The 27897-nt window shown below is 41.9% G+C and overlaps 2 protein-coding genes across 2 annotated transcripts in view; one reads left to right on the top strand and one right to left on the bottom strand.

Moving 5' to 3' along the window:
* Positions 1-16272, bottom strand: part of mms19 (MMS19 homolog, cytosolic iron-sulfur assembly component) — a 62392-nt gene extending 46120 nt beyond the window's left edge. The window contains exons 1-3 of the mRNA XM_078413320.1: positions 16162-16272; positions 2839-2887; positions 1318-1418 (exon numbers count right to left, since the gene is read on the bottom strand). Of these exons, the coding sequence (XP_078269446.1) occupies positions 1318-1418; positions 2839-2887; positions 16162-16246 (235 nt within the window). The 5' untranslated portion in view covers positions 16247-16272. The remainder of the gene's footprint in view (positions 1-1317; positions 1419-2838; positions 2888-16161) is intronic.
* Positions 16273-18707: 2435 nt separating this feature from the next.
* ubtd1b (ubiquitin domain containing 1b) overlaps positions 18708-27897 on the top strand; it is a 63454-nt gene continuing 54264 nt past the window's right edge. Inside the window, exon 1 of the mRNA XM_078413319.1 lies at positions 18708-19255. Within this exon, the coding sequence (XP_078269445.1) occupies positions 19162-19255 (94 nt within the window). The 5' untranslated portion in view covers positions 18708-19161. The remainder of the gene's footprint in view (positions 19256-27897) is intronic.

Genomic DNA, 27897 nt, shown 5'->3' with positions numbered 1-27897 from the left:
GCAGCATAGGTTCACCAGGTTAGTTCCCGGGATGGCGGGACTGGCATATGATGAAAGAATGGGTCGACTGGGCTTGTATTCACTGGAATTTAGACGGATGAGTCATAGAGAGATACAGTGTGTAAACAGGCGCTTCGGCCCAACCTGCCCACACCGCCACCAATGTCCCAGCTACACTAGTCCCACTTGCCTGCGGTTGGTCCATATCCCTCCAAACCTTTCCTATCCTTGTACTTGTCTAACTGTTTCTTAAACAATGAAATAGTCCCAGCCTCAACCACCTCCTCTGGCAGCTTGTTCCATACACCCACCACCCTTGGTGTGAAAAAGTTACCCCTCGGATTCCTAATAAATATTTTCCCCTTCACCTTAAACCTATGTCCTCTGGTCCTCAATTCCCCTACTCTGGGCAAAAGACTGTGCATCTACCCGATCTATCCCTCTCATGATTTTGTGTACATTCTACGAGATCTTCCCTCATCCTTCTGCCCTCCATGGAAAAGAGACCCAGCCTACTCAACCTCTCCCTATAGCTCATGCCCTCTAGTCCTGGCAACATCCATGTAAATCTTTTCTGAACCCTTTCAAGCTTGACAATATCTTTCCTATAACATGGTGCCCAGAACTGAACACAATATTCTAAATGCGGTCTCACCAGCGTCTTCTACAACTGCAATATGACCTCCCAACTTCTATACTCAATACTCTGACTGATGAAGGCCAAAGTGCCAAAAGCCTTTTTGACTAACTTTTGTATAGTCAGCAAACTTGCTAATCTTGCCCTGTATGTTCTCATCCAAATCAGTGATGCAGATGACACAGTAACGGGCCCAACACCAAACCCTGAGGCACACCACTAGTCACAGGCCTCCAGTCCGAGAAGCAACCTTCCACCATCACCCTCTGCTTCCTCCTATAGAGCCAATTTGCTAACCATTCAGAGGATCTTATAGAAACATATAAAATTCTTAAGAGATTGGACAGACTGGATACAGGAACAATGTTTCCCATGTTCGGAAAGTCCAGAACTAGGGGGTCACAGTTTAAGAATGAATAGCAGGCCATGTTTCACCCAGAGTTGTGAATCTGTGGAATTCACTGCCACAGAAGGCAGTGGAGGCCAATTTACTGGATGCTTTCAAGAGAGAGTTAGATTTAGCTCTTAGGGCTAACGGAATCTATGTTTCTATATTTCTATGTTAACCATTTACCCTTTCATTTCAACCTACATCGCTCCCCCTTTTCAGCATCTATGTCTTAAGTTTAAAAACCTTCTCTTTAAGATCATCTTACCCTACCAGGGAAACAGTTTCTTACCTTCTTTTTGACTGAGGGTAGAATAAGACAGCAGCAGAACTTGGGACAGGAGGTGCACCCCTCGACCTCTTGTTCGGGGCTCAGAATTTGTTAAACTTGCTCTAGCAATTAAACCATACAAGAATGTGATTAGATTGCATCCAGTTAACATATTGGTTCACTTAGATGACAATGTGCAAACATCTCCTGTAAAATACCCCAGGTTTATGACACATATCTGCCCATTTGTTCCTTCACAAGTGTATTCTTTCTAAAATAGTTTTACGGTCAGCAATCTTACTTAACAATAGTCACAGCAGAAAAATACCAAAGGTACCGCAGGAAAACCCACTTTAATCCCAAACAACATTGAGACAACGTGCATTTGACAACAGCAAAACACTAGAACATGTCTCTGCCACAGAGGGCAGTGGAGGCCAAATCACTGGATGTATTTAAGAGGCAGTTAGATAGAGCTCTGGGGGCTAGTGGAATCAAAGGATATGGGGAGAAGTTGGGCACAGGGTACTGATTGTGGATGATCAGCCATGATCACAATGAATGGCGGTGCTGGCTCAAAGGGCCGAATGGCCTCCTCCTGTACCCATTTTCTATGGTTCTATGTAGATTGGATTGGAATAGGAGCCGGTTTATTAGTCCCCTGAGCTTTCAGTAAGATCATCTCTTATCTCCTCTTTCAATACGATTTTCCTCTTTACATTCTCAAAAAACTAAATCTGCATTTGAATTCAATGAATGACTGAACCTCCATGGCTATGTAGACACACCATACTCCCAGTGATGAAATTCTCCCCATTTCAATTCCAAATGACCTGCCAGAGTACAAGTAATTGGAAAGGCAAGCTCAGCAAAATATTTTAAATGTTAAAATGGATTTGACCTGACAGAATTTTTTCTCTGGGAAAAATCAAGAACATCATGGTATAGCCTTAATACTGCTTTAGCTAGGTTATTTACAAGGGAAATAAGTTCATCTCACACTCGCTCCCCGAAGATTGTTGATGGTGGGCAAATAAAATTTTCAAAATAGATTTTTATAATCTTTCAAAACCGAAGTGTTTTGGCTGAATAAGAGAATGCGCAACAAATGCTAATAAAATGAGATTATAGATCAGTCATGACCATACCAAATAAAATAACAGATAGAAGGATAAATGGCCAACTCTCGCTCCTCTGTACACAAGTTCTATTGTAACATTAATTGCCTTTACTTTGCATGGAACGGAAATTCAACACTCAATCATAACCAAGATCAGCACTTGATTGAATGATAAACAAACTAAACCAAATGTTGCCCAGCGTTGAACAATGTTTTTTCTAAATTTGAAACACAGTTGACCTTTGAGTTCCAATGTGTTAACTGCGTCCTCTCTACAAAGTCGAGGCTTGATCAGCTGACTTGCAGGCATTTCTGTTTTTATTTAAGTGTAATTGGGGCCTGTGATCTGAACATGATTTCATTGTTTCCACTACAAAGAAAATGTAATTAAGATACTGAAAAATGAATGATGTGCACATTACCCTAATGCCTCGACAATTTCCAGTGCAGTGCATTTCCCGTCGATGACACCTACAGGAAAACAAAACACAGTTAATATTCCATTATATGTACTAGATTCCCAACTCATTAGAACGATAAATGTATTTACTAATTTTAACCTCCTGCAGACTTCACAAATTTGATTTGAGTTTTTTTCAAGGATGATACTAAGAAATTTGATGGCAAGGCATACATGTACTTTAGCAAGGCTTTTCACAAGTTCCCACATTTATACGATGGTCAAAAAAATGAGGGCAGACGGGTCTCAGATATTGGCAAGCTAAACATAGCACAAAAAGTAAGGACATTTGTGTTTGGTAGATTATGTCTTTGTTGTAACAATGTTTCTTGGCAATAAATCTTATACCGTTGGAAAGCCTGTTTATTTCCCTTTTAAATGGTGCCACATTTGTAAGGAACATGCATTTGTGGGATGAGCAGCAGAGCTGAGTATGTGGGTTGCGCCCATGAAAAATCTGCCAAATCTTCTCTGCCAATGCCAAACAGCTTATTCTGCCATTGACTCTTGTTCGGTGTTGTTTGGTGGATTGGATGATTGAAGTCTGAAGAAACAAGACATATTGGCAATTTAACAATTTATTCATTTAATAAACAGGAGCCTCAGTAGCGTGTGGAAGAACCATACACAGCCACAACAGCCTGGCACCTCCTCCTCATGCTGGTCACCAGCCTGGTCACGCACTGTTGTGGGATGGCATCCCATTCTTCAACCAGCATTTGTCGCAAGTCAGCCAACGTGGTTGTGTTGGCCACTCTGGCACGAACAGCACGCCCAAGCTGATCCCACAAGTGTTCAATGGGGTTGAGGTCAGGACTGCTGGCAGGCCATTCCATCCTCTCCACTCCCAAATTCTGGAGGTAGTCTCTGAGAAACCCTGCTCTGTGGGGGCGAGCATTGTCATCTTGGAGGATAGAGTTCGGTCCCAGACTGTGGAGATATGGGATTGCCACTGGTTGCAGAATCTCATCTCGATATCTCTCTGCATTGAGATTGCCTCCAATGATGACAAGCCTCGTTTTTCCAGTGAGGGAGATGCCGCCCCACACCATCACACTGCCTCCACCAAAAGATGTTACTCTATCGGTGCAGCAATCAGCATAGCGTTCTCCGCGTCTTCTCCACACTTTGACCCTATGATCCAACTGCCGTAGGTAGAATCTGGACTCATCGCTGAACATAACGTTCCTCCGCATGTTCAGGTTCCAGTGCACATGTCGCCGACACCAGCGCAAACGGGCCAGACGGTGAAGGCAGTCATGGCAGGCCTCCTGGCAGCCCTATGAGACCGGAGATCGGCTGCGTGCAGTCTGTTCCGAATTGTCTGGGCAGAGAGCCGTCGGCCATATCGTCCTGCAAGCCTTGACTGCAAATCTGTAGAAGACAGCCTACGGTTCCTAAGTGCTGACAGGGTGAGGAAACGGTCTTCTTCGGGTGTCGTCTTTTTGGGACGCCCACTTCGCGGCCTGTCTCTGACATACCCCGTTATATGGAACTTGGCCTTCACTTTGGAGATGGTACTAGGGCTCACTCCAAATAATGCCGCAACTTGGTTTTGCGGAACACCAGCTTGAAGTTGCCCTATCGCACGGGCCCTATCCAGATCAGTCAAACGTGGCATGCCGATTCTTGGAGCAGACACCTACTGACCACTGTAGCAGGGCCCATGCTCACAGATGCTGCCAATCAGGTGCCAATCAGGCACCTGATTGTCAGCACCTGGGGGTACCAGAAGCTCAAAACAAGAGTCAATAGCAACAGCAGAATAAGTTGTTTGGCATTGGCAGAGAAGATTTGGCAAATTTTTCATGGGCGCAACCCATATACTCAGCTCTGCTGTTCATCCCACAAATGCATGTTCCTTACAAATGTGGCACCATTTAAAAGGGAAATAAACAGGCTTTCCAACGGTATAAGATTTATTGGCAAGAAGCATTGTTACAACAAAGAAATAATCTACCAAACACAAATTTCCTTACTTTTTGTGCTATGTTTAGATCAAAACTGGCTTGGTAATAGCATGTAGAGAGTAGTGAAATCGCCCACCAAAGGGATTAGTGCTGGGACCTTTGTTGGTTGCTACTTGGATGAGGATGTCTGGAATCTGATAAATTTGATGACGATACAAAGATTGTGGATAGTGAGGATGGTTGCCCAGGGGAGTTAAAGCTAGAGGACATTGAGGAAATATTTAAAAGATTGAGGAGCAAGATTTTCCACACAGCGAAGACACCCCAAGTAGTGCAATTCATTGTCACAATTCATTTGCATTGCGACTGTTCAGCAACAAACACATCTCTCGATTGACATTCATGGTCAACCAGAGTTTTTAGCATAATTGAGTCAAGGATCAGACACTCGCAAGGCTCTTATGCCACTGCAGACTGTTGAGCTACAATAGTGCTGTTTTAGAATGAAGCTGCAGCCAAGGTCGGCAACTGCAATGTTACAGGAAGCGGTTAGCATGGCAAATTCTTATTATAACTCATTACTTAACATTTAACTTTGAAATAGGCCACAATTATTGGTCGTGCATTTTTATGTTGCAACTGTGCTGTTAGTAAGTCTGCTTGTCCACAAGACTACTGATAATGTTACAATGCACTTTAATCTCTTGTGACATTCCACCCAAATAACAAACTGTGTGCAATCTTTAAGAGATAAATGACTGAAATCTTTGAACTAGATCATCCAAGCAAATTGATACCATTTCAACATTCCAACTACATTTTATACCCATTTATGATTGCATATACAAGTCATGCCACAATACACCATTCTGGCTTTAGTGATACTTTAGTCTTTCTGCCAAGGTGGGGGCAGTGGTAGAACTGGAGCCTGGTGTACTAGGGTGGGTAATTCCATTCTGAGCGTGCACTATAACTTGCAGCTAGGGAAAGTAGAGATGAAGGCTCATGATTATGCTTATACAATCACATCATGTTCCATGCCATTACATGCTGGTAAATCGGCTACCTCTACTCAAGATACCTTATTAGATGTTAAACACCCATTGCGACAGACCAAGTGGAATGGGACCCTGCATTATCCATTTCCATCATCAGTCAGTCAGGACTCCCCTGCCATCACCACAGTGAGACTGTTTGAAAGGTCACCCTTTCAATGTCTAGTGACTATAGACACATCATGTAATCCACACACAATCCACAAAACAAAGGTGTAGGATGGGGTCATTCTTCAAAAGCCAAATTAAATTCGCTGGAGAAGCAAGGAACTGCAAAAGCTGGAACCATGAGCAAAACAGAGTGCTGGAGGAATCAAGTGCTGTTGAAAGATCATCAACTCAGAGAAAGATGCTCTTTGCGTAGGAAGAAATTGCAGATGCTGGTTTACACCTAAGATAGACACAAAATGCTGGAGTAACTCAGCGGGGCAGGCAGCATCTCTGGATAGAAGGAATGGATGACATTTCAGGTCGAGCCCCTTCTTCAGACTCTGATCCGTGGTCTGCCTGAAACTTGTTGACTAACCAGCAGAGCTAGATCCGTCAGGGAAAGTTGCTGACTGACTCATTCCAGACTGCAGGAGTAAATGCTGAGGGACGCACTGAAGCCCGGTGCAGCCAACGCCAAATCTCCGTGGAGGACTACAGTCTAAGTTCCTTCTGCTGCTGCACATTGAGAAGTAGAGTCTGGTGGAGACATCCTTCAAACAAGGGAAGGGATATCACCCCAGGGGGCCATGTGTCGCAAGGGTGCTCAGTGTAACAAAAGACTATGAATAACTATTGCAGATGACACATAGCTGGGTGACAGTGTGAACTGCGAAGAGGATGCTAGGAAGCTGCAGGGTGACTTGGACAGGTTGAGTAGGCAGATGCATGGCAGATGCAGTATAATATAGATAAATGTGAGGTTATCCACTTTGGCGGCAAGAACAAGGAGGCAGATTATTATCTCAATGATGTCAGATTAGGAAAAAGGGAAGTGCAATGAGACCTGGGTGTCCTTGTACACCAGTCACTGAAAGTAAACATGCAGGTACAGCAGGCAGTGAAGAAAGCAAATGGCATGTTGGCCTACATAACGAGAGGATTTGAGTATAGGAGTAAAGAGGTCCTTCTGCAGTTGTACAGGGCTCTGGTAAGACCACATCTGGAGTATTGTGTGCAGTTTTTGTCTCCTAATTTGAGGAAAGACATCCTTGCTACGGCAGTGCAGCGTAGGTTCACGAGGTTAATCCCCAGCATGGTGTCATATCAGGAAAGATTGGAAACACTGAGCTTGTATTCACTGGAATTTAGAAGGATGAGAGGGGATCTTATAGAAACATAAAATTATAAAAGAACTGGACAAGCTAGATGCAGGAAAAATGTTCCCAATATTGGGGGAGTCAGGGGCCACAGTCTAAGAATAAAGGGGAGGCTGTTTAAAACTGAGATGAGAAAAAACTTTTTCACCCAGAGAGTTGTGAATTTGTGGAATTCTCTGCCACAGAAGGCAGTAGAGGTCAATTCACTGGATGAATTTAAAAGAGAGTTAGATAGGGCTCCAGGAGCTAGCGGAATCAAGAGATATGGGGAGAAGGCAGGTACAGGTTACTGATTGTGGATAATCAGCCATGATCACAATGAATGGCGGTGCTGGCTCAAAGGGTCAAATGGCCTCCTCCTGCACTTATTTTCTATGTTTCTATAACCAAATATGGCACTAATTAAGGTATAGATGCTGAGAATGTCAGAAGAGGTTTTGCACCGTTCTTGTTTTGTATATTTTAAAATTCTGAATAAAGTATATTTTGGGGGGAAAAAACTCAGTCAGGCAGCATCTGTGAAACGTCAAAACAAGAAACTGAAGATGCTCATTTTGAAAACATGACAAACTGCTGGTGTAAGGAATGGGCTTCCCTCCACAGAGACTGCCTGACATGTCAAGTTCCTCCAGCACTTTGTTTTCCAAACACGTTATATTGGACACAAACTGGACAAACTAATAATTGCCAACTTTAAAAAAATATATCCTACTTGTAGAGAATGCAAATTCAGATATAGTTTGAGATTCAGGTGGGATGTAGTTTGAGGGATGGAGTGGGGTTGGGGGATGGAGTGGGGGGGGGGGGGGGGGAGGGAGGTAGGGGTTGCTGGAGGGGAACGGACAAGTTGGGCAACAACCTAAGAATATTTGAATCTCTCTTCACAGCAAGAAAGGGACCCAAAGTGAGAGGGGCACAGTGTAAAGGAGATGTGGAGGGCAAGTTTTTTTTTACACAGAGGGCAGCAAGTGCCTGGAATGCACTGGTTGAAGTAGATACTTTAGCGGCATTTAAACTACTTTTGGATATGCACATGGATATGCAGGGAATGATGAGTTATGTGCAGATGCAAACATTGTGATCCGAAGGGCCTGTCCTTGTGCTGTACTGTTCTATGTTCTAGGCCTGATTAGCCAGGGCTGGCTGTATGACCAGAAACAGCCTGTATTTCTGTTTTCATATACAACACTACCAGTTCACTTCAGGCTCATCATCTTTCATCAAGTGAGAAACAAGATCTACCATTTATTTAACTTTTCTCATTTATTGGTGGATAATTGCAACCTTTCCTCTGTGGCAGCTGATGGCTGTGGGTTGAAGACCAGTTTTAACACTTCACTGTTGCATTAATGTAACAGGTTGCTACTCCAAGCACCCATGCAGTTGCACAAAACATTGGCGAACACCACTTGAGGCTCAGGGGAGTTTTCATGGTGTGCAAGTCAACTTTCAGCTCACTGACCAGCATCACAAACTTATTAGCTACCATGTTTGTCTTCAAAGCAATAATAGTTCATCTAAAAATGTCATGTGATCCAAGTGTGAATGGGTTTGAAGATACAAAAAAATGCTGTGTTTATGCAATTTTTTCTTAGTTTCCTATTCTCGAAGGAAGTGGGTTTGGGGCACAAGCTGCACCTTTGAGCAGGGCAAAAAGTATAAACGTATCAGATAAAAATGAACTGCAATCCTAGCCAACGCAATACACACCTGCAAATGTGGATCATGTAATCATAAAAGCACACTTTAAACATACTGGATATATCTAACTAACTAAGCTCATCTCTACTACACTCTTTCTTCCATGAATTACCATTTGTTTAACAAAACATTGGGATTGAATGTTGCAAACTTTATTTTAACGGCAGTGAACTGAAATGTGTTTATCATTACATAGCAGCAGATTGATGAGATGTTACAACTTTCATTTAATGACAGCAGGTTAAAGAAAAAAACTCTACTTATAAATCCCTTTGTGAAGTTCACCACTCAGCATTTCCATCTGCCTTTTTCTCCGGCTCTTCAAAAAAAAGGACCTTATATGTATTGATCTCTGTCTTTTGCTCTAACATGAGTACTAGGCCTAATGGCATGAAGAGAAGTAGAGAACAAGCAATTGCGGGCTAGTTCAGTTCAGTGAGTTGACACAGTACAAGATATTGATGCAACAGCATGCCTGTCAACCCACATTTTCATCTGCAATTGGTCCTTTGTGTGTCCAATTGCATATAGTAAAGAGTAATTGAAATAAAAGGATGCCTGATTAACTACCATAAAAGCAACTTCTTTTGAATTGTTTTAGAAATAGAACACTGGACCTTTCGCTGAGCAGTGCTTCTGCTTACAAGGAAAGAAGAAGAACTTGCTCTTCTAAATTAGCATAATCACACAGGATATTTTGAGAAAAGGCAGTACTTATCAAGTCTGTTGCTCTCTTTAGAAAGGTTTGGATGCAGAAGCAATCTAAAGTCAAACAAAATAGGCTTAGGGGCCTCTTCAGTTTTGGAACCAGACACAATTTCATTCAAAACTGTATGAGGTACATGACAATGTTTCTAAATCACTAATCAACTGATTTTTTTTCCCCACAGAAACTGCACCCCCAGAAGGTTCCAAGTACATTTGTGCATAGCAATCTCACCATGTAAGCCAATTACTCCATCGTGCTAAGGTGCAGAAAATCACCTCAGTGTCCAGAGTTTAAAAGGATTGTATTGCCAAGCAGTTGGCCTCATTGCTGGAAATTCCAAAAGTATAGATACAAAGTGAATGAAATTACCCCAGCTCCATACTCCAATGACATTCGCAATGAAAAGTAAACATGGTGATACACACAGTTTAATTAATCTAGGTCTAACTTTTTCCACCAAGCAAACCTTGTAAAGTACTTCAACGTGGAAAAGTTAGACCAAAGAGTCTGTTTCCATGCTGTATAGATCTACGACTAAGTGCGGCAAAACATTTTACTGGTGTGATACCCTACATAATAACATTTCCAATGTTTATCAGTGCAAGATCAATAAATGCAACCTACTCTGGCCTGCTGAAATGTATCTGCTGTAATGAACAAACCACGAGTGCAAGTAATGTAGTGTTACGATACCATCAACTCTCAGCAATGTCACAAGTAAATCCATAATTTTCAAATCAATACAGCATTACCTCTCTGCAACAGCCTAGTGAAGCACATAAAAGGTCTCATCTTTGCTTGGTTCTACTGTCTATATTGTGGCCTGAAGTGCCAAGTTTTCAACTATCAATTTCAGTTGATGATCATGCGAGACATTAAAATCAATCATCTACGTCACTCGCTCGCTTTCTTTGAATATGGGGAATTGCAGGAAGATTATCAAACAAATAAAACAATTCACTGCCTCTGTTGGTGATTTTTCATCCATTACTGAATTTTCCATCAGTGAAAAGTAGATTAAAAATATCAATACAATTCTTATGCCACGGCAAATCTTACCATTTGATATGAATTTAATGTTGCTACTTAAACAATTACAGCAAAAATCACTTCAAAAGCTTCGTCAGGATAAACCTTTGTGCTTGGAAAGATTGGTAATGGTCTATATCTGCGCCAGTCATTCAGCCAAACAAGACTCCTTGCAATTTCAGTACAGGAAAAATAGATCTACAGAGGACACTATCTCCCTCGCACTGCATTCCGCTCTGGATCACCTTGCCAATAAAAACACCTATGGCAATCAATCCATTTTCAAACTCCAGGTTCTAGTTTTTATGAGCAGTGCTTGTTCCAGGCAAGTCTCAGGCTGTTGTGGGCCTCCAGTGCTATCTTCATAACCTTTGATTTCATTAACATCCACAAAATATGTTGGTTTTGTTTTGAACAAACAAAACAACTTGCCTCCAAATTTGAGAATTCCAAGGATTATCACCGAGTAAGAAATTTCCCATCTCAGTCCTAAACGGCTTATCCATTATTTTAGAACTGTAATCCCCTTGTTTTAGACTTCTTAGCCAGGGAATCATCATTCCTTTAAAAAAAAAGAAAATCTACTCTCTCCTAAAATCCATTGACCGCCATGGAAATCTCATATATACGATTTTCTTATGCCTTTATAGAATGTAGGGTCAGTCTACTCAATTTCTCTTCATATGGTAAATATCCCATACCTGCAACCTGTATACTGAATGTATGCTATACTCGACAATTGCACTGAGTTTTTCACTCCTGCATTCAGGTGTTCTTGTAATAAAGACATAATCACATAGCATCACATTTGGAAAGTGGTGAAATCATCGGACAAAGTCTGCATGGATTTATGAAAGATAAATCATGCCTGACGAATCTTATAGAATTTTTCGAGGATGTAACTAGTAGAGTGGATAAGGGAGAACCAGTCGATGTGTTATATCTGGACTTTCAGAGGGCCTTCGACAAGGTCCCACATAGGAGATTGGTGTACAAACTTAAAGCACACGGTATTGGGGGTTCAGTGTTGAGGTGGATAGAGAATTGGTTGGCGGACAGGAAGCAAAGAGTAGGAATAAACAGGTCCTTTTCGGAATGGCAGGCAGTGACTAGTGGGGTACCGCAAGGCTCAGTGCTGGGACCCCAGTTATTTACAATATATATTAATGATTTGGACGAGGGAATTGAATGCAACATCTCTAAGTTTGCTGATGACACGAAGCTGGGTGGCAGTGTTAGCTGCGAGGAGGATGCTAGGAGACTGCAGAGTGACTTGGATAGATTAGGCGAGTGGGCAAATGCATGGCAGATGCAATATAATGTGGATAAATGTGAGGTTATCCACTTTGGCGGCAAGAACAGGAAAGCAGAGTATTACCTGAATGGTGGCCAACTAGGAAAAGGTGATATGCAACGTGACCTGGGTGTCATGATGCACCAGTCATTGAAAGCAAGCGTGCAGGTGCAGCAGGCGGGAAGAAAGCGAATGGTATGTTAGCATTCATAGCAAGAGGATTTGAGTATAGGAGCAGGGAGGTTCTGCTGCAGTTGTACAGGGCCTTGGTGAGACCGCTCCTGCAGTATTGTGTCCAGTTTTGGTCTCCTTATCTGAGGAAAGACATTCTAGCCTTAGAGGGAGTACAGAGAAGGTTCACCAGATTGATCCCTAGGATGGCAGGACTTTCATATGAAGAAAGACTGGATAGACTAGGCTTATACTCGCTGAAATTTAGAAGACTGAGGGGGGATCTTATTGAAACATATAAAATTCTTAAGGGGTTGGAGAGGCTAGATGCGGGAAGATTGTTCCCGATGTTGGGGAAGTCCAGAACCAGGGGTCACAGCTTAAGGATAAGGGGGAAGTCTTTTAGGACCGAGATGAGAAAACTTTTCTTCACACAGAGAGTGGTGAGTCTGTGGAATTCTCTGCCACAGAAGGTAGTTGAGGCCAGTTCATTGGCTATATTTAAGAGGGAGTTAGATGTGGCCCTTATGGCTAAAGGGATCAGGTGGTATGGAGAGAAGGCAGGTAAGGGTTACTGAGCTGGATGATCAGCCATGATCATATTGAATGGCGGTGCAGGCTCGAAGGGCCGAATGGCCTACTCCTGCACCTATTTTCTATGTTTCTATAATATTTACCTTTGAGTAACTCAGTAGGTCAGGCAGCATCTCTGGAGAAAAGAAAAGTGACGTTTCGAGTCGGAATCCTTCTTCAGCCATTCCAACCAGAAACATCATCCATTATTTTTCTCCAGAGATGCTGCCTGACCTGCTGAGCTACTCCAGCATTTTCTGTCTATCTTGGGTATAAACCAACATCTGCAGTTCTTTCCTACACACGATATTGATGTTCCCAGTCATTTGATGTCACCTCATTTTACCTCATTCCCCAATAATCCACTACACAAAAGCTGCAAGATAAAGGACCGGTCACCCAAACCTAAGATGCACAGAAATTTCTATTTACAGAGGATAGTGAATCTCTGATATTCTCTACGATTGATGACAGAGGAGCTGAGATAATTTGATACAGTTAAGGTGGAGAACAATCAAGGAACTGAGGGATATGGAGAGCAGGCACAGAAGGCTGGCACACATCAGTGATCAGACTGAAGGACAGACTGACTTGAGGGGCTGAGTGGCCTACTATTTTTATGTTCAACCTCTCATCATTTAACAAATACCCTATTTTTTGTGCAAAAAAGGCAAAGCAAAGCTTTTTGACATATTTCAGATCCAGAAAATAGAGAACTTTTTTGTTCTTAGATTCCCAACAATAGCAACTTTCACATTACGCTTATCCACAAAATCCTCACCTTGATTTACCTAACCATGAGACGCTTAACTTAAAAACGCACCCTTCCCCACTAAAACTATTACAAGGAAAATGGATATCCTGCAAAATTCAACATGATGAAAAGACATCTGAATAATTATTCACAAAATACAAGTTCAAATTCCACCACAGCAAATAAATACATTTATGATAAAATAACGACATGTATGTACCCAATTATAGTAAAAGTCTGAAGAAGGGTCACCCATTCCTTCTCTCCCGAGATGCTGCCTGACCTGCTGAGTTACTCCAGCATTTTGTGAATATATAGTAAAAGTTTCATCTTGCTCACAACTGTCTTTCAGGGAAAGAAGTTTGCCGATATCTGACTACAGACACAAGGATGCGGTTGATTCTGAACTAGCCCGAGGTGCAATTAGAAATGGGAAATAAATGCAGGCCTGAGCAGCAAGATGATCTGCCCTACTGTTGACTAACAGTACCAACGGAAACAAGAACAAACTACTTTAGTGAGTTTCAGGCCAGAGACCCAGTTTATGCAAACCCAAGGAACCGTAGATGCTGGTTTACAAACAATAAATACAGAGTGCTGGAGTAACTCAACAGGTCACAGGGCATCTTTGGAGGACTTGGATAGGCATTGTTTCAGATCATGACTTAACTTCAGAATGATTAAGTGGGCGAGGGTGAACACTGGAAAAGAGGTGGTGGGCAGGATAAAGCCTGACAATGGCCAGTAATAGGCGGATGCAGGCGAGTTGGGTTTGACTGACAGTTGGATGGACAAAGGCTGGATATGAAAAGGAGACAAAAGAGTGTAAGAAAAGAAGAGTAAAGCCAGAGGGAGGAATATAGATGGAATAGGAAATAGAAGGGGAATGTTAGTTAAAATTGGAGAATTCAATGTTTATACCATTGGGTTGTAAGCTACTAGAAATTGGGATGTTATGTTACAGTTGTTAAAGATGTTGGTGAGGCTGCATTTGGAGTATGTTCAGTTTTGATCACTCTGCTGTAGGGAGAATATCATTAAGCAGGAAACAGAGTACAGATTTACGAGGACATTGCCAGGACTTGAACTACAAGGAGAGGTTGGGCAGAAGGACGGAGCACAAGAGGTGATCTTATAGAGTTGCACAATATCATGAGGGAAATATATAAGGTAGATGCAGTGTTTTACTCATAGTATAGGGGTTAAGAACCAGAAGACAAAGGTTTAAGGTGAGAGGGAAAAGATTGAATAGGAACATAAGGACAGCTTTTTCCACGCAAAGGGTAGCGGGTTTATGGAACAATTTGCCACAGAAGGTAGTTGAGGCAGGTACTAAAACAACATTTAAATTTAGACAGGTCCATGAATAGGAAAGGTTATGTTCATAAGTTCATAACCCTAAGGAGCAGAATCCAAAGGGAAATAAGGTGCTGTTTTTTATCCATTTAGAACGGAGATGAGGAAGAACTTTTTCAGTCAGAGAGTGGTGAAGGTGTGGAATTCTCTGCCTCAGAAGGCAGTGGAGGCCAGTTCATTGGATGCTTTCAAGAGAGAGCTGGATAGAGCTCTTAAGGATAGCGGAGTGAGGGGGTATGGGGAGAAGGAAGGAACGGGGTACTGATTGAGAGTGATCAGCCATGATTGCATTGAATGGCGGTGCTGGCTCGAAGGGCTGAATGGCCTACTCCTGCACCTATTGTCTATAATTAGGTCATTGAGCCCATCAAGTCTACTCCACCATTCAATCATGGCTGATCTATCTTTCAACCCCATTCTCCTGTCTTCTCGCTGTAACCTTTGACATCCTAACTAATCAAGAACCTCTCAAACTCCTCTTTAAAAGTAAACAATGACTTAGCTTTTACCACCATCCTGGCAATGAATTCCAGATTCACCACCCTCTGGCTAATGAAATTGCTCCTGATCCCCTTGCTAAAGGTACATCTTTTTTATCATGAGAATAAAGAGGGTTTGGAGGGATATGGGGCAAATGCAGCCAAGGGAGACTAGTGTAGATGGGACATCTTTGTCAGAATGGGTAAGTTAGTCCGAAGGGCCATACTATACGAGTCTTCCAAAGGGAAATAAGGTGCTGTTAAGAGTCATACAACATGAAACAGGCCATTCAGCCCAACATGCCCACATCAACCAACATGTCCCATCTACATTAGTCCCACCTGCCTGCATTTGTCCCATATCCCTCTCAACCTGTCCCATCTATGTACCTGTCAAATTATTTCTTAAATGTTGCAATAGTCCCTGCCTCAACTAACTCCTCTGGCAGCTCGTTCCATGTACCCACCACCCTTTGTGTGAAAACGTTACCACTCAGAATCCTATTAAATCTTTCCCCCTTCACCTTAAATCTATGTCCTCTGGTTCTCGATTCCCTCGAGTCTCGAGACTCTGCGTTAACCCGATCTCTTCCTCTCATGATTTTATCCGCCTCCGTAAGATCACCCCTCACCCTCCTGCGCTCCGAGGAATAGAAGTCCAGCCTGTCCCTGCCGTTTACATATGGCTTCACTCTGGCAGTAGAGGATGCTCGCTATGTGTAGATATCACAGTCCATCACCGAGCGGGGATGATGCAGGGATGGCCGGCGGCCCTCCCTGGTCCACCCGGGCTCCCTGCAGCCGTTACCAGGGCGACGGGGCCTAGTGGACATCCATCTGTCCATCCATCCATCCACCGCCACCTCCCGGCGGCTCTGTTCCCTCACACCGCCGCTCGTTGAGACAACAACGCACGGCCGTTGCCGCGTTTCAAGCCCGGCTCCTACCTGTCGCCAGATCCTTGGCCGGCGCGTCGTGCTGCCCGACCACGAACTCTTCCACCAGCCCCACCACGCTCAAGTCGGCCGCCATCTTCAAAAATCCCTCCGCCTCGTCGGCGCGCAGGCGCAGCCAGGCCGCTCGATCACGTGATGCGGATATGGCCGGGAGGTGAGGCGCTGGTCACCTGATCCACAGGCAGGGCATGTAAACCCGCTGTCATGTAATGCCCGAAGATAGACATAAAAAGCTGGAGCAACTCAGCGGGACAGGCAGCATCTCTGGAGAGAAGTCTATCGGCGATGTTTCGGGACGGGACCTTTCTTCAGACAAAGGGCAACACGTCATGTAATGCTTTTGTTTTAAGTTTTCCTTATTTAAAAAAAATAAAAGTAGACCGTGTCACTCATACAAAATTATTTTCTCTGTTAACAAATTGTATTCAATTCATAGAAACACAAGGAACTAATTGTAGCAATTGAGCATCATCAGAGACTCATACCAGTGACCACATTCTCATTTCACTCCTGCCATTAGAAATAAGGAAAATAAACCCGAAAACTGTAACGTCTAGGTTCAGGAGCAGCTTCTTCCATAAAACCACTGTAATCTCCGAATAGGCTCCAAACTATATAGACTTGGGAATATTATATTTGATTTTGCGCTGTTATTGTTTGTTTATTTGTCTATTTATATATATATATATATGTGTGTATATATATATAAAATGCTGGAATAACTGCGGGACAGGCAGCATCTCTGGCGAGAAGGAATGGGTGACATTTCGAGTCGAAACTAGCATCTGCAGTTCCTTCATATATATATATATATATACTGAACCTTTTTTTATTGTTGTTTATTATGGGTTTTACAGAGTACAATATTTACAAATCTGTGGTGCTGCTGCCAATAAGAATTCAATTGTTTAGTTTCAGGACGTATGACAATAAAACATTCTTGACTTGTATAGACACAAATTGCTGGAGTAACTCAGCAGGTCAGGCAGCAAAGATCCACACCACCCTGATCCATACATACGACCTCTCATTTCACTCCTACTATTGAGAGTCTGAAAACCATGACCACCAGGTTCAAAAATAACATTTCTATCAGACTCTTGAACGCAGCTCAATACTAACATCAACTCTGGACTGTCTTTGGTTGCACAGGGTTAGTATTTTTAACACTAGTATTTAGGTTATTCATTTATTGATTTTTGGGGGGTTTATTATATATTATCTATATGAATTGTGTTTATGGGCCTATAATGCTGCTGCATCAGAATTTCATCACCCTGGCTGTGCTCTCATCTCATTACAACCACCAGGAAGAAGAAACAGGTGTTTGAAAGCCACAAATACTATGTTCAAGAACAGCTTCTCACACTGACACAACACTGCACAACACTAACCTCAACGATGGACATTTATGGGCTGCCTTTGATTGCACTAAGGACTTTGTTCTTTTTTGCAATCGAGTCATAGAGCCATACAGCATGGAAACGGATTCCTCGGCCTATCTTGCCCATGCCAACCAAAATGTCCTAGTCCTACCTGCCTGTATTTGGCCCATATTCCTCTAAACCTTATTAATTAATATTAGCCTTATTAATTTTCACATGGACTGACCACGCAACAGTAAAATTCTTACTTGCAGCAGTCTAACAGGCCTGTAAACACCATACACAATATATAATGAACAAAAATATAATAAATTAATAACCTATTAACCAATATCCAAAACTAGTCTAGATAAACAATGTTTATTATATATTATCTATGTATATTGTGTTTACAGGCCTATTATACTGCTGCAATTAAGAAAATATAATAAATAAATAAATAATTGCCACAATGCCAGTCAAAAAAAGTCCTTAGTTTATTATTTATTATTTATGTCTATTGTCTTTATCAGCCTGTTATACTACTGCAAGTAAGAATAATATGTAATAAACAAAAAAATCAATAAATTAATAACCACTAGAACAGAAAAAAACAAAGTCCCTGGTTTATTAAGGGGTTGTTATGTTGTTATTGACAACTCCAACTAAACTCCGGACTCTAAACTGCTTTGAATGCACCGAGGACTTGGGGGCATTGTTTTTTGTCTTTGCACAATATTGTTTGTTTGTTTTTATATATTGAACTGCGTTTTGTTGGTATCCACTGTGTACTACGTTTATATTTCTATTGCGCTGCTGCTTTCATTGTTCCATTTCAGGACATATGACAAAAAAAACACATTCTTGACTCTTGCTGCAAGTAAGAATGTCATTGTTCTGTGGGTTGGGAAATGATCATATGACAATTAAACGCTCTTATCTCCCTTGAAAAGTTCCTTCCAGGCAACAGGGAGCGTCCGGTTGCTAGGGAGGTCGGAGGTGGGGAGAGGGGGAGGTTGGGAGGGGGGTGGGGATCGGTCTCCGATCGCCAAGCTCCGCCCACCTGGACAACGAGCGCACGCGCGACCAGCTCCGTGCTTCAGGTGCGATGACGTCGAGGGGAGGGGGCGGGCTACCCAGAATGCCCCTGGATTGGCGCAGGCGCAGTGGAGGCGGGCGGACTGGACGCGGCGTCCGCTCAGGTGTCAGGTGGAGGTGGGCGGGCGAGCGAGCGAGCGAGCGAGCGAGGTGACTTGCAGGCAGGGTTCCTCCGTGAAGACAGAAGGAAATGCGGCTAGGTTGCTTTCCCCCGGGATGAAAAGATTGACGAAGCGATGAAAGTAGCCGGTGTTTGCCCTGTGGTTGCATAGAGGCAGGTGAGGGGCAGGTGGTTGCCCCTGGTTACGGCCGGTTGGGGGGAAGGGGAGGGGCGTTCGGCCGCTTACCTGGCGGAGAACTTGAAACACCAGCAAACGGCGAGGGGGCATCATTCTCTCTTGGAGTGGAGGAGAGGTAGTGTTTCAGATCCGGTCAATGAAGGGTGGGAAGACTTGCGGTGAGTTTGTGCCAGAGTTCAGGCGGGTTGCCTACAGTGGGTGAGACGCACCTGGGGCCAAGGGTGTCATTGATGGGAGGCTGCGTGGGAAGCCAACGCCGGCAACAACAGCACCAACATCAACACCATCGCTCAGGGAGACGGAGTGGCAATGGGAGGAAATCAGGTAAGGCAGCACTAATGTTGTAAAATTATTATAGTAGGGCAGGGAATAATTATCTGGAGATTAAAGCCGCAATATATTCCATCCCACGCCCCCACCCCCGATCTTGTAACAATATCCCCTCTATCGCTACAAATCGGTTTACTCGCGTTTGTATCCTTTATTTTGTAAACCAGTTTCTACAGTTCCTTGTTTCTACTAGTTGCACGAGTTAAGCTTATTTATCCCCTCAAGGTGGCTTTTTAAATTTTCTAAATTGATTCTGATTGTTTTCACTTGATACAAATGGAGCTTTATCGATTTAAAATAAATCTGATTAATGATAATTGTTTACAACTATCGATGAACCACGTCCACGATGGTGTTTTTTTTTAAAGCAGCCGAGTACATACGTTATCTTTCTGTGGATATTTTGGCTTTATCACTTCCTTGAGTGTGGGTGTGTGAGATTTTTGTAGGCATTCTAATAAGGCAGGTGAATTTGAATGGAATAAATTAATAGTATGATGGTTTGATATTTTTCTCGTTGACCTTTCATGTGTAGGTAAAACATCTATATACTAAAACTCTTGTTTGCTTGTTCTTGAACTACAGCCAAAACGGTACACGATACAGGAGAGGCAACCCTAGGTGGGGGAGGGGAATGGGGGAGGAGAGGGTGCTGCACCAATGCAGGAGTGGTTTGGGCCCAACGGGTCCACTTGGTCTATAGTTTATCACAAAGGGTTTACTTGGCTTCCTTGAGGCTATATTGCTTTTCAGGTGCGCATTGACCTATTCATAAATCTTGTCATAGCAGGAAATCTGTTATCAGACTTTTTTTATCTCTTGTATGTGTTCAATCTTTATTACGCTGTTTGTTGAGAGCCAACAACTTGAGCTTCTGTTAAATAATACACTGAGACAAGAAAATCCTAGAACCTTGTTTCCTGATGGGCAGATCAAGGCTTCAAAAGCCTGACTGACCTGTTACATTCCAGTCACAGCAGTAACTCCGGTGATATTCTATTGCAATTAAATTCAAGTCTTTTCACTACTGGAATAATGCAATCAGAGTCATACAGCATGGAAATATGCCCTTCATCCCACTTTGCCCAAGCTGACAAACATCTTCCATCTACACTAGTCCCACCTGCCTGTGTTTGACCAATGTCCCTCAACCTATCCTATCCATGTACCTGTCCAAATGTTTTTAAATGTTGTGATAGTACCTGCCTCAACTATCTCTTCCAGCAGCTTGTTCCATATACCTACCATACTTTGTGTTAAACAAAGATGCCCATCAGGTTCCTGTTGACCCTCCCTCCCTCCCTTAAACATGTCCTCTGGTTCTTGATTCCCCTACTCTGGGCAAAAGACTGCACATTTACCCTTTCTATTCCCACCATAATCATGTACAATCAAATTAAAACAAAGTCAAGAAAAATTGAACTCTTACTCTGTGCTGCTTAAAAGGTATATTTGATGCAACAGCCACCAATAAATTATTAGGTATTTTACATAAGCCATAGTGCAAAAACTAAAGTATGTTGTGCAATCATAGTAGTGCAAAGTCCGTAGTGGTTCAGTGCTGAGATGGGGTTGTGTCAGGTGGTTCAATAACCTGATGGTTGATAAGAAGAAGCTGTTCTTGAACCTGGAGTTAATGGTCCATGGGCTTCCTGCTGGTTGCAGCGAGAAAAGTGCGTGGCCAGGGTGATGTGGGTTATTGATGATATTACCTGCCGCCTTGAGGCAGTGCTTCCTGTAGATCCTTTCAATTGTGCGGTCGTCTGTGATGGTCTGGGCAATATCCTTCACTTTGTACAATGTCATTGATGAGCATTAAAATTAAAACACAGGCAGTGGTGCAGACAGTCAGTATGCTCTCCACTGTACACCTACAGTATGCTGATTTCCTCAAACTTCAGAGAAAGTAGAGCCATTGGGTGAGCTCTTTGTGATCGCATGAATTTATCAAGCCCAGATCAGATCATGTGATTTTCTGGAATCCCAAACTAATGTTTTACCGTTATTTTCCATAGCCTGCAAAATGTTTTAATGTATCGTGGAACAATGTTAATAATGGTTTTAAAGCACATCTCTAAATTCAGGTTTATGTTGATGTTTAATGCAGCTGGTCACGTTCCCCTGTCCCCTTCCACCTCCATCCCTTCCTCTGGTTTTACAGTTCATGCCTCTTATCTCCTTATCTCACAGCCTTTTGTTATTTCATCTCTAGCCTATTGGTCCACCATCTACCAATAAAAAAACCCTCGCCTGTATCCACCTATCACTTGTCCTGTTTTGTTCCTTCCCCTATTTCAATCAGCCTGAAGAAAGATCCCGGCCCTAAACAGTGCTCAGGAATATCCTCCAAATATGCTGCCTACTCCAGCACATTGTCTTTTTGTAAACCAGCATTTTTGAAATTTGGTGAAGTACACACTGCTTGCATCTTATTTTGAGATCATTATTTGTTAGGTTTACTCCATAGAGTTCCTCTTTGGTGTACAAAACAAATGTCGACCACGTGTGTTTATCCTGAACCATATAATGAGCTTAAAGCAATTAAAATCGTCACTGTAAGGGTGAAGAACTTTGTGCGTCAGGATACATCTCAATCCACAATTGAGCATAAAACAGCATGAATAACTTTATTTTTGTATGAGAAATACATGTGTCATTGTTGAGAAGAGCTCATAATCCCCATCCCTCAATACCTTAATGAAAATGCAGGTAATGACTATTTGAACCACAGTGGTCAAGGGATGATTAAAGGTTGTTACAATTCCTCCTTTAAAGTAATGTCAAGCAAATATTTTTTTAAGACAGTCAGTAGTTTCATGGGTGTTGGGTGTATGGAACAAGCTGCCAGATGAGGTAGTTGAGGCTGGAACTATCCCAACGTTTAAGAAACAGTTAGACAGGTACATGGATAGGACAGGTTTGGAGAGATATGGACCAAACACAGACAGGTGGGACTTGTGTAGCTGGGACATGTTGGTCGGTGTGGGCAAGTTGAGCCAAAGGTCCTGTTAAAATTCCAGATTTAATAAATTTAAATTCCGAGCTATCATGAATCTGAAGTGGTGCCTCTTGAATCATAGAAACATAGAAAATAGATGCAGGAGTAGGCCATTCTGCCCTTCGAGCCAGCACCGCCATTCAATATGATCATGGCTGACCATCCAAAGATCAGTACCCCGTTCATCAGGTTTGGACTTTTAATCCAATGCAACTACTCCTTCACCCCATTTATGCACCAAATTTGCTTTGGAATTTACACCAAGACACTGAACGAAGGCACATGTGTACTACGATCTTGGTTTTGTAAATAACGTTGAACTGTTGCATGTTGGGTACTTGCAATCTGCTTTGCATGCAAGATAATGATGTAGGTGTAGTCTAAAACAGTTCCTTCATGATGATTGTCAAATCTGCAGCTGTATCACAAAGTACAGTTTGGGTGAGCAGTAGACTTTTCAAAGTAATGAGTCCATTAGCACAGTTATTTCACTGCATACTATTCTAAATATACAAGCCTTAGACATAGCCTCATTAATTATAGTTGAGGGATGCTGTAATTGTATATCTTAGCCTTGAAATAAATACAGGCAAAGGTTTTTTTAGAGTAAGCTAACCTATATTTATATATGTATAAGCAGACTTCAAGTTAAACCAGGTCACTTGTGGCATTTTTACTAGGATCTAATACTGAATATAAATCTGTACATTGGAAATCCCATTGTTTAATAAATGGAATTATATTTATGCTACTTTGTTTACTGTTCAGTTATGTCATAGGCCCCTACAAAGTGCAGAGGTTTTTTCTGTGCTCTGTGTTTGGCTCTGTCTCTACAATCTCAATATCTCCCCTGTAACTTCTCCATGGTGCCACCATTCCTTGACTCCATTTTTAACACTGTTTGAGATTTTGTCTTATTTCAGAAGCTGCACAGTAGCAAAAGGATTAATGTTGATCAGATGCTTAAAACTGTGCATTCAAGACCAATTGGATTATGGTGGTGCAATTTCTAAAGCACGCTGTTTGTTCCTATCTAGCTCCACATCTGCTGGCAACAAATAAATGGTAATGAAGATGTGGTAACTCAAGTTTGATTCCTAACGAAGAAAAGGAAGATAAATGAACAGTTGTTAAAATACCTGAAGTGGAAGTGAGAAATATTATAGAAAAAGGAATGATTGCAGAGTGAAATAATTGGAAACATTTTTTTTAATATATGCGTTTGGATCTGACCACTTTACAGTCTTCCCTGTACTTTTGACAGTGTGAGGACTCCACTTATCTAATAGCTGTTAGCAAACAATATTACTGCCAAGCACCGCAGTCATGGGTGATTGTTTGGATTTTGGGAATCATAAAAGAAGACTGCATCTTCCTTTATTTTTCACATGTAGGCTATTAGCAGTTTGAAAGAAATTGTCTTAAGCCTGCCGAAGTAGACGCTGAGCAGTAGGGTCATCCACTGGCACTTGTATTTTGAGAAGTATAGTTCACACTTTCAAAATCCTTTTGAATTTCCTTAACCATGTCTTAGGAACAACGATTAGCGCAAACATGGTTAATGACTGTGCCACATGATTTCTGACTGTGTCCAGTTAGTCAACCAGGATTTAACTGACTGCAGTGTTACATGACCCCTCTCAACCATTCATATCGGACAGTCACAATTGTCGCGACATTGCCGTGGCAGAGATGACAACGTGCTCTTGTGGATAAGTTAAAGTCATGTCCCACATTAACTGCTACCTGGTGACCTTCAAGATCTTAGCATACTGGCTCACCATGCTTTAAACACAGACAATGCCACAAAATATTTAATAGATTTGTACAGTCCCTTTCACAATCTCAATGTCATTTCAATCAATGGAGTAATTAAATGGTTCATATTTGATACTGATTTCATTTGTATTATACATGATCTTTGACCAATATTGTTTCCCTTTTGCTATTGCATGTGTTTAAATTTTTTTTATATATAGTTGCTAAAATATGCTAAATCCTCAATGATACTATCTGGCAACTTGATTTTATTTTAAATACATGATGGCTGGAAACTTAATTTTCCAACAAAACCTCCATCTATTTTCATCTTATTTGTTGACTCTTGCTGGGGTGCATTTGCACCTGGTGTTCTTGGACACTTTGTCAAGGTTGGTCTTGACAGAGGTTAGGCAGTGGTTGAGCTTTTGGTAGGGATGGCATGCTGGATTCAGAGTGAGGAACATCAAATACATTTCCTGATCCTCTAGCATGTGGTATCCACTTGAAATATGTTGAAGTAGCTACTCCGTGTCCAAGCAGCTAGGGAGAGGGATCTTGGTGGTGCTAAGTGCATCATCAAAGTATAAATATCTAAAAGTATTGAAGATTTTTTTTTCTGCTTTTTAAATAATATTTACAAGTTGCTGGGAGTGGCCAATAAAATAAGAGGACACCAGGTAACCTGCAGTAATACTCTTGTGCTTCTCTTGCAATGGAATCTTAAGTACCTTTTCATGCTTCTCCGATGCTAAGCCTAGTATTAAATCACTCAAACAACCCCACCATACCTCCTACCTTCAAGTTTGTATCTGATTGGCTAGCTCATTCTTCTCTCTCCACAGATGCTGCTTGTCAAAATGTCAGCAATTTTAAATCTTGTTTTTGTTCTCTCCCTCTCATGTTCCACACATCTTGTTCTTTATTCTGCCCTTGCTCACTTCTGAATTGCTATGCACCAAAAATTATGTCACGTGGGTAACCTCTATCACCTATCCTGTTACAGACACTCCTTTTGTCTTCAAGGCAAAAAATAAAGTACAGGAGGATAGACTCAAAGCTGGAGTAACTCAGCGGGACAGGCAACATCTCTGGAGAGATGGAATGGGTGACGTTTCGGGTCGGGACCCTTCTTCAGGCTGGTTAGGGATTAGGGAAATGAGAGATATTGATGATGATGTAGAGAGATAAAGAACAATTAATAAAAGATATGCAAGAAAGTAACAATGATAAAGGATACAGGAGGAACTCTAGGTCAGGCAGCATCTGTGAAAGAAAATGGACAGATGACTTTTTGGGTCGGCCACTTCAGAATGCTTTTTGCTTAAAATTGCTCAATCTACAGTTTCTTGTGATCCCTTTGAGGCTTTTCCTCATGCCCCTCCTCCACCACGCTACAACTTAATTCTCTTACTTGTTTATTCTCTTGTAGTTTTGATTTCACATTTAATTATTGTTCGCGTTTACTGTTTCCTTTTCTGTAGATGGCTCCTGACACAGCACATTGTTTTTATTTCTATCTTCCATTCTTTTGATTTCAATTATAGTTTAAAGGTGTTGGGTATCCCCCAAGACTGTGCATGTAAGGCTATTCTTTACACATGTAGAGGATGTGAAGCTGTTCAAGCTGCAGGGTCACAGCCCAGTCATTTCTGATCCTTAAATGAGGTCCACATTGCATTTTCCACAGCCATCTGCTATTCAATCTTCAGTAATGAGCATCTTGTCTCAGCTTACACCAACTGCAGGATCTACTGTTACTTCAACCAAGATCAACTTAATCGTGCTAGGCCAGAGATTAAATCGGGAACATTCCTGACATTTTCATTTTTAAAGTAGGGTTGCTGCCACCAACAAATGCAGCTGAATGAGATGCACGAGCATCTCACTATTCCCAGCAGAAGCAATTCTAATGGTCCAAGATGTGTTCAGAATCATTAGGCCATGATGACCTCAACATAACATCTGTTATCTGGTAATCACCTCTCGACATTGGTTTCTATAAGTTTATTATTTCTAGGGAATTTATGGAGTATCGCAGTGATGTAATCAAACATCTAAATTGCTAACCAAACATGCTGTACACTTCCTGTTTAAAGTATAATTATGAAGAATTTATACACAACAGGAGGCAGATACTAAAATATGAAGAGTTGCTGTCAAATTCCCTCCATTAAAATAATGAGAGTAAATAGCTTCTATTATTTTCATTGTTACTTCTGGGCCAACACCACACACATAAATGTAATGATTGACTAAAAGATACAGCATTAAACCAGGCCCCTCGGCCCACCAAGTCCACGTGGCCACCAATCACCCATTCACACTAGTTCTATAGTTCTACGTTGTCCCACTTTCACATCCACTCCCTACACAAGAGGGGTAATTTACAGAGGCCAATTGACCTACAAACCCATCTTTGGGATATAGGAGGAAACCAGAGCACACGGAGGAAACCCATGCAATTTCATGGAGAACGTGTAAACGTCACACAGACTGCACTCTAGGTCAGGTTCAATCTCTGCAGCATTATCAGCTGCACTACAGTTTTGCCTTAATTTCATAACCATCATAAGTTTTACATCCAGGACTTTTGGAGCCTTGCTGACCAAACCATACTAAAGATAACAGTAATAGTTGTTGATAGGGAGCCAGAGGCTCTTTTTAAAGGAAAATCAATTCTTTTAAGTTATTTAAATAGCAACTCTGACTCACTATTTAGGCATTTGTTCAATTAGCCACTTTCTCATGACTCATGATCTGTAAGATCAGTAAGATAATTTATATTTGTTTGATCATGTCAACATTAGAGCCCAGCTTGGCTCCAATATAGTCTGACGAGAACAAAGTCACACTAAAAATGATAGTGAAATGCAGAAAAAACATTACTTGTTTTTAGTTCACATTACTTGAAAACTAAACTTCATTAACAGTATTTGGAAATTGAGAGACTATCCAAAAAAAGCAGCAATTCTTTTTTAAATTGACTAGACCAAGTGGACCCATTGGGCCCAAACCTCTCCTGCAATGGTGCAGCACCCTCTCCTCCCCCCCCCCTCCCATTTTGGCTGTAGTTCAGGAACAAATATACGAGACTTTGAGTATACAGATGATCGATATTTAATGTTGCATGGATGGGTGTACGCTATTATTTATAATTAATGATGTGAATGTAAATGTAGGTGGAATGGTTAGTAAATTTGCAAATAACACTACAATTTATGGTATACCCTATATGAAGAAGTTTATCTCATCAACCGGGCTGACGAATGGCAAATGAAATTTAATTCAGATAAATATTAGATGTCGCAATTTGTTAAGACAAACCAAGTCAAGACAAACAGTAGAGCAGAGAGAAACCTAGTGGTACAGGTACTTCGTTTCTAGAAAGTGGCGATACAGGTAGACAGGGTGGTAAAGAAGACATTTGTCATGCTTGCTTCATTGGTCAGTGAATTGAGGACATGAGAGACAAGGCTGTCGTCTCAAAGGGCCCTGACCCAAAATGTCAAATGTCCATTTCCCTCCAACGATGCTGCCTGACCCACTAAATTCTCCACTCCAGCAAGCTGTTGAGTACAGTATATTACAATATATTACAGCTACACTTAGATTACAGCTATACAAGACAGGTAAAGCCACATTTGGAGTTCTAGTGGCCCTGCTATGGGTGTCTAAACTAGAAACGCTGTTTAAAAAAATGTTTGAAGATGGTACCGGATCTGGATGGCTTGAGTTTTAAGGAGAGGCTGGATAGCCTAGGACTCGTTTTAACTTGAGCATAGGAAGCTGAGGGATGACCTAATGGGGATTTATAAAATCTTGAGGGACATACATAAAGTAAATTGCCACAGGAAGGGAAATCTAAAACTAGAGGGCA

The sequence above is a fragment of the Rhinoraja longicauda genome, chromosome 16 (assembly GCF_053455715.1).
Source record: "Rhinoraja longicauda isolate Sanriku21f chromosome 16, sRhiLon1.1, whole genome shotgun sequence".
Classification (NCBI taxonomy): domain Eukaryota; kingdom Metazoa; phylum Chordata; class Chondrichthyes; order Rajiformes; family Arhynchobatidae; genus Rhinoraja; species Rhinoraja longicauda.
Note: the sequence above shows the minus strand (reverse complement) of the source record. Positions and strands in the feature narration are given on the sequence as shown.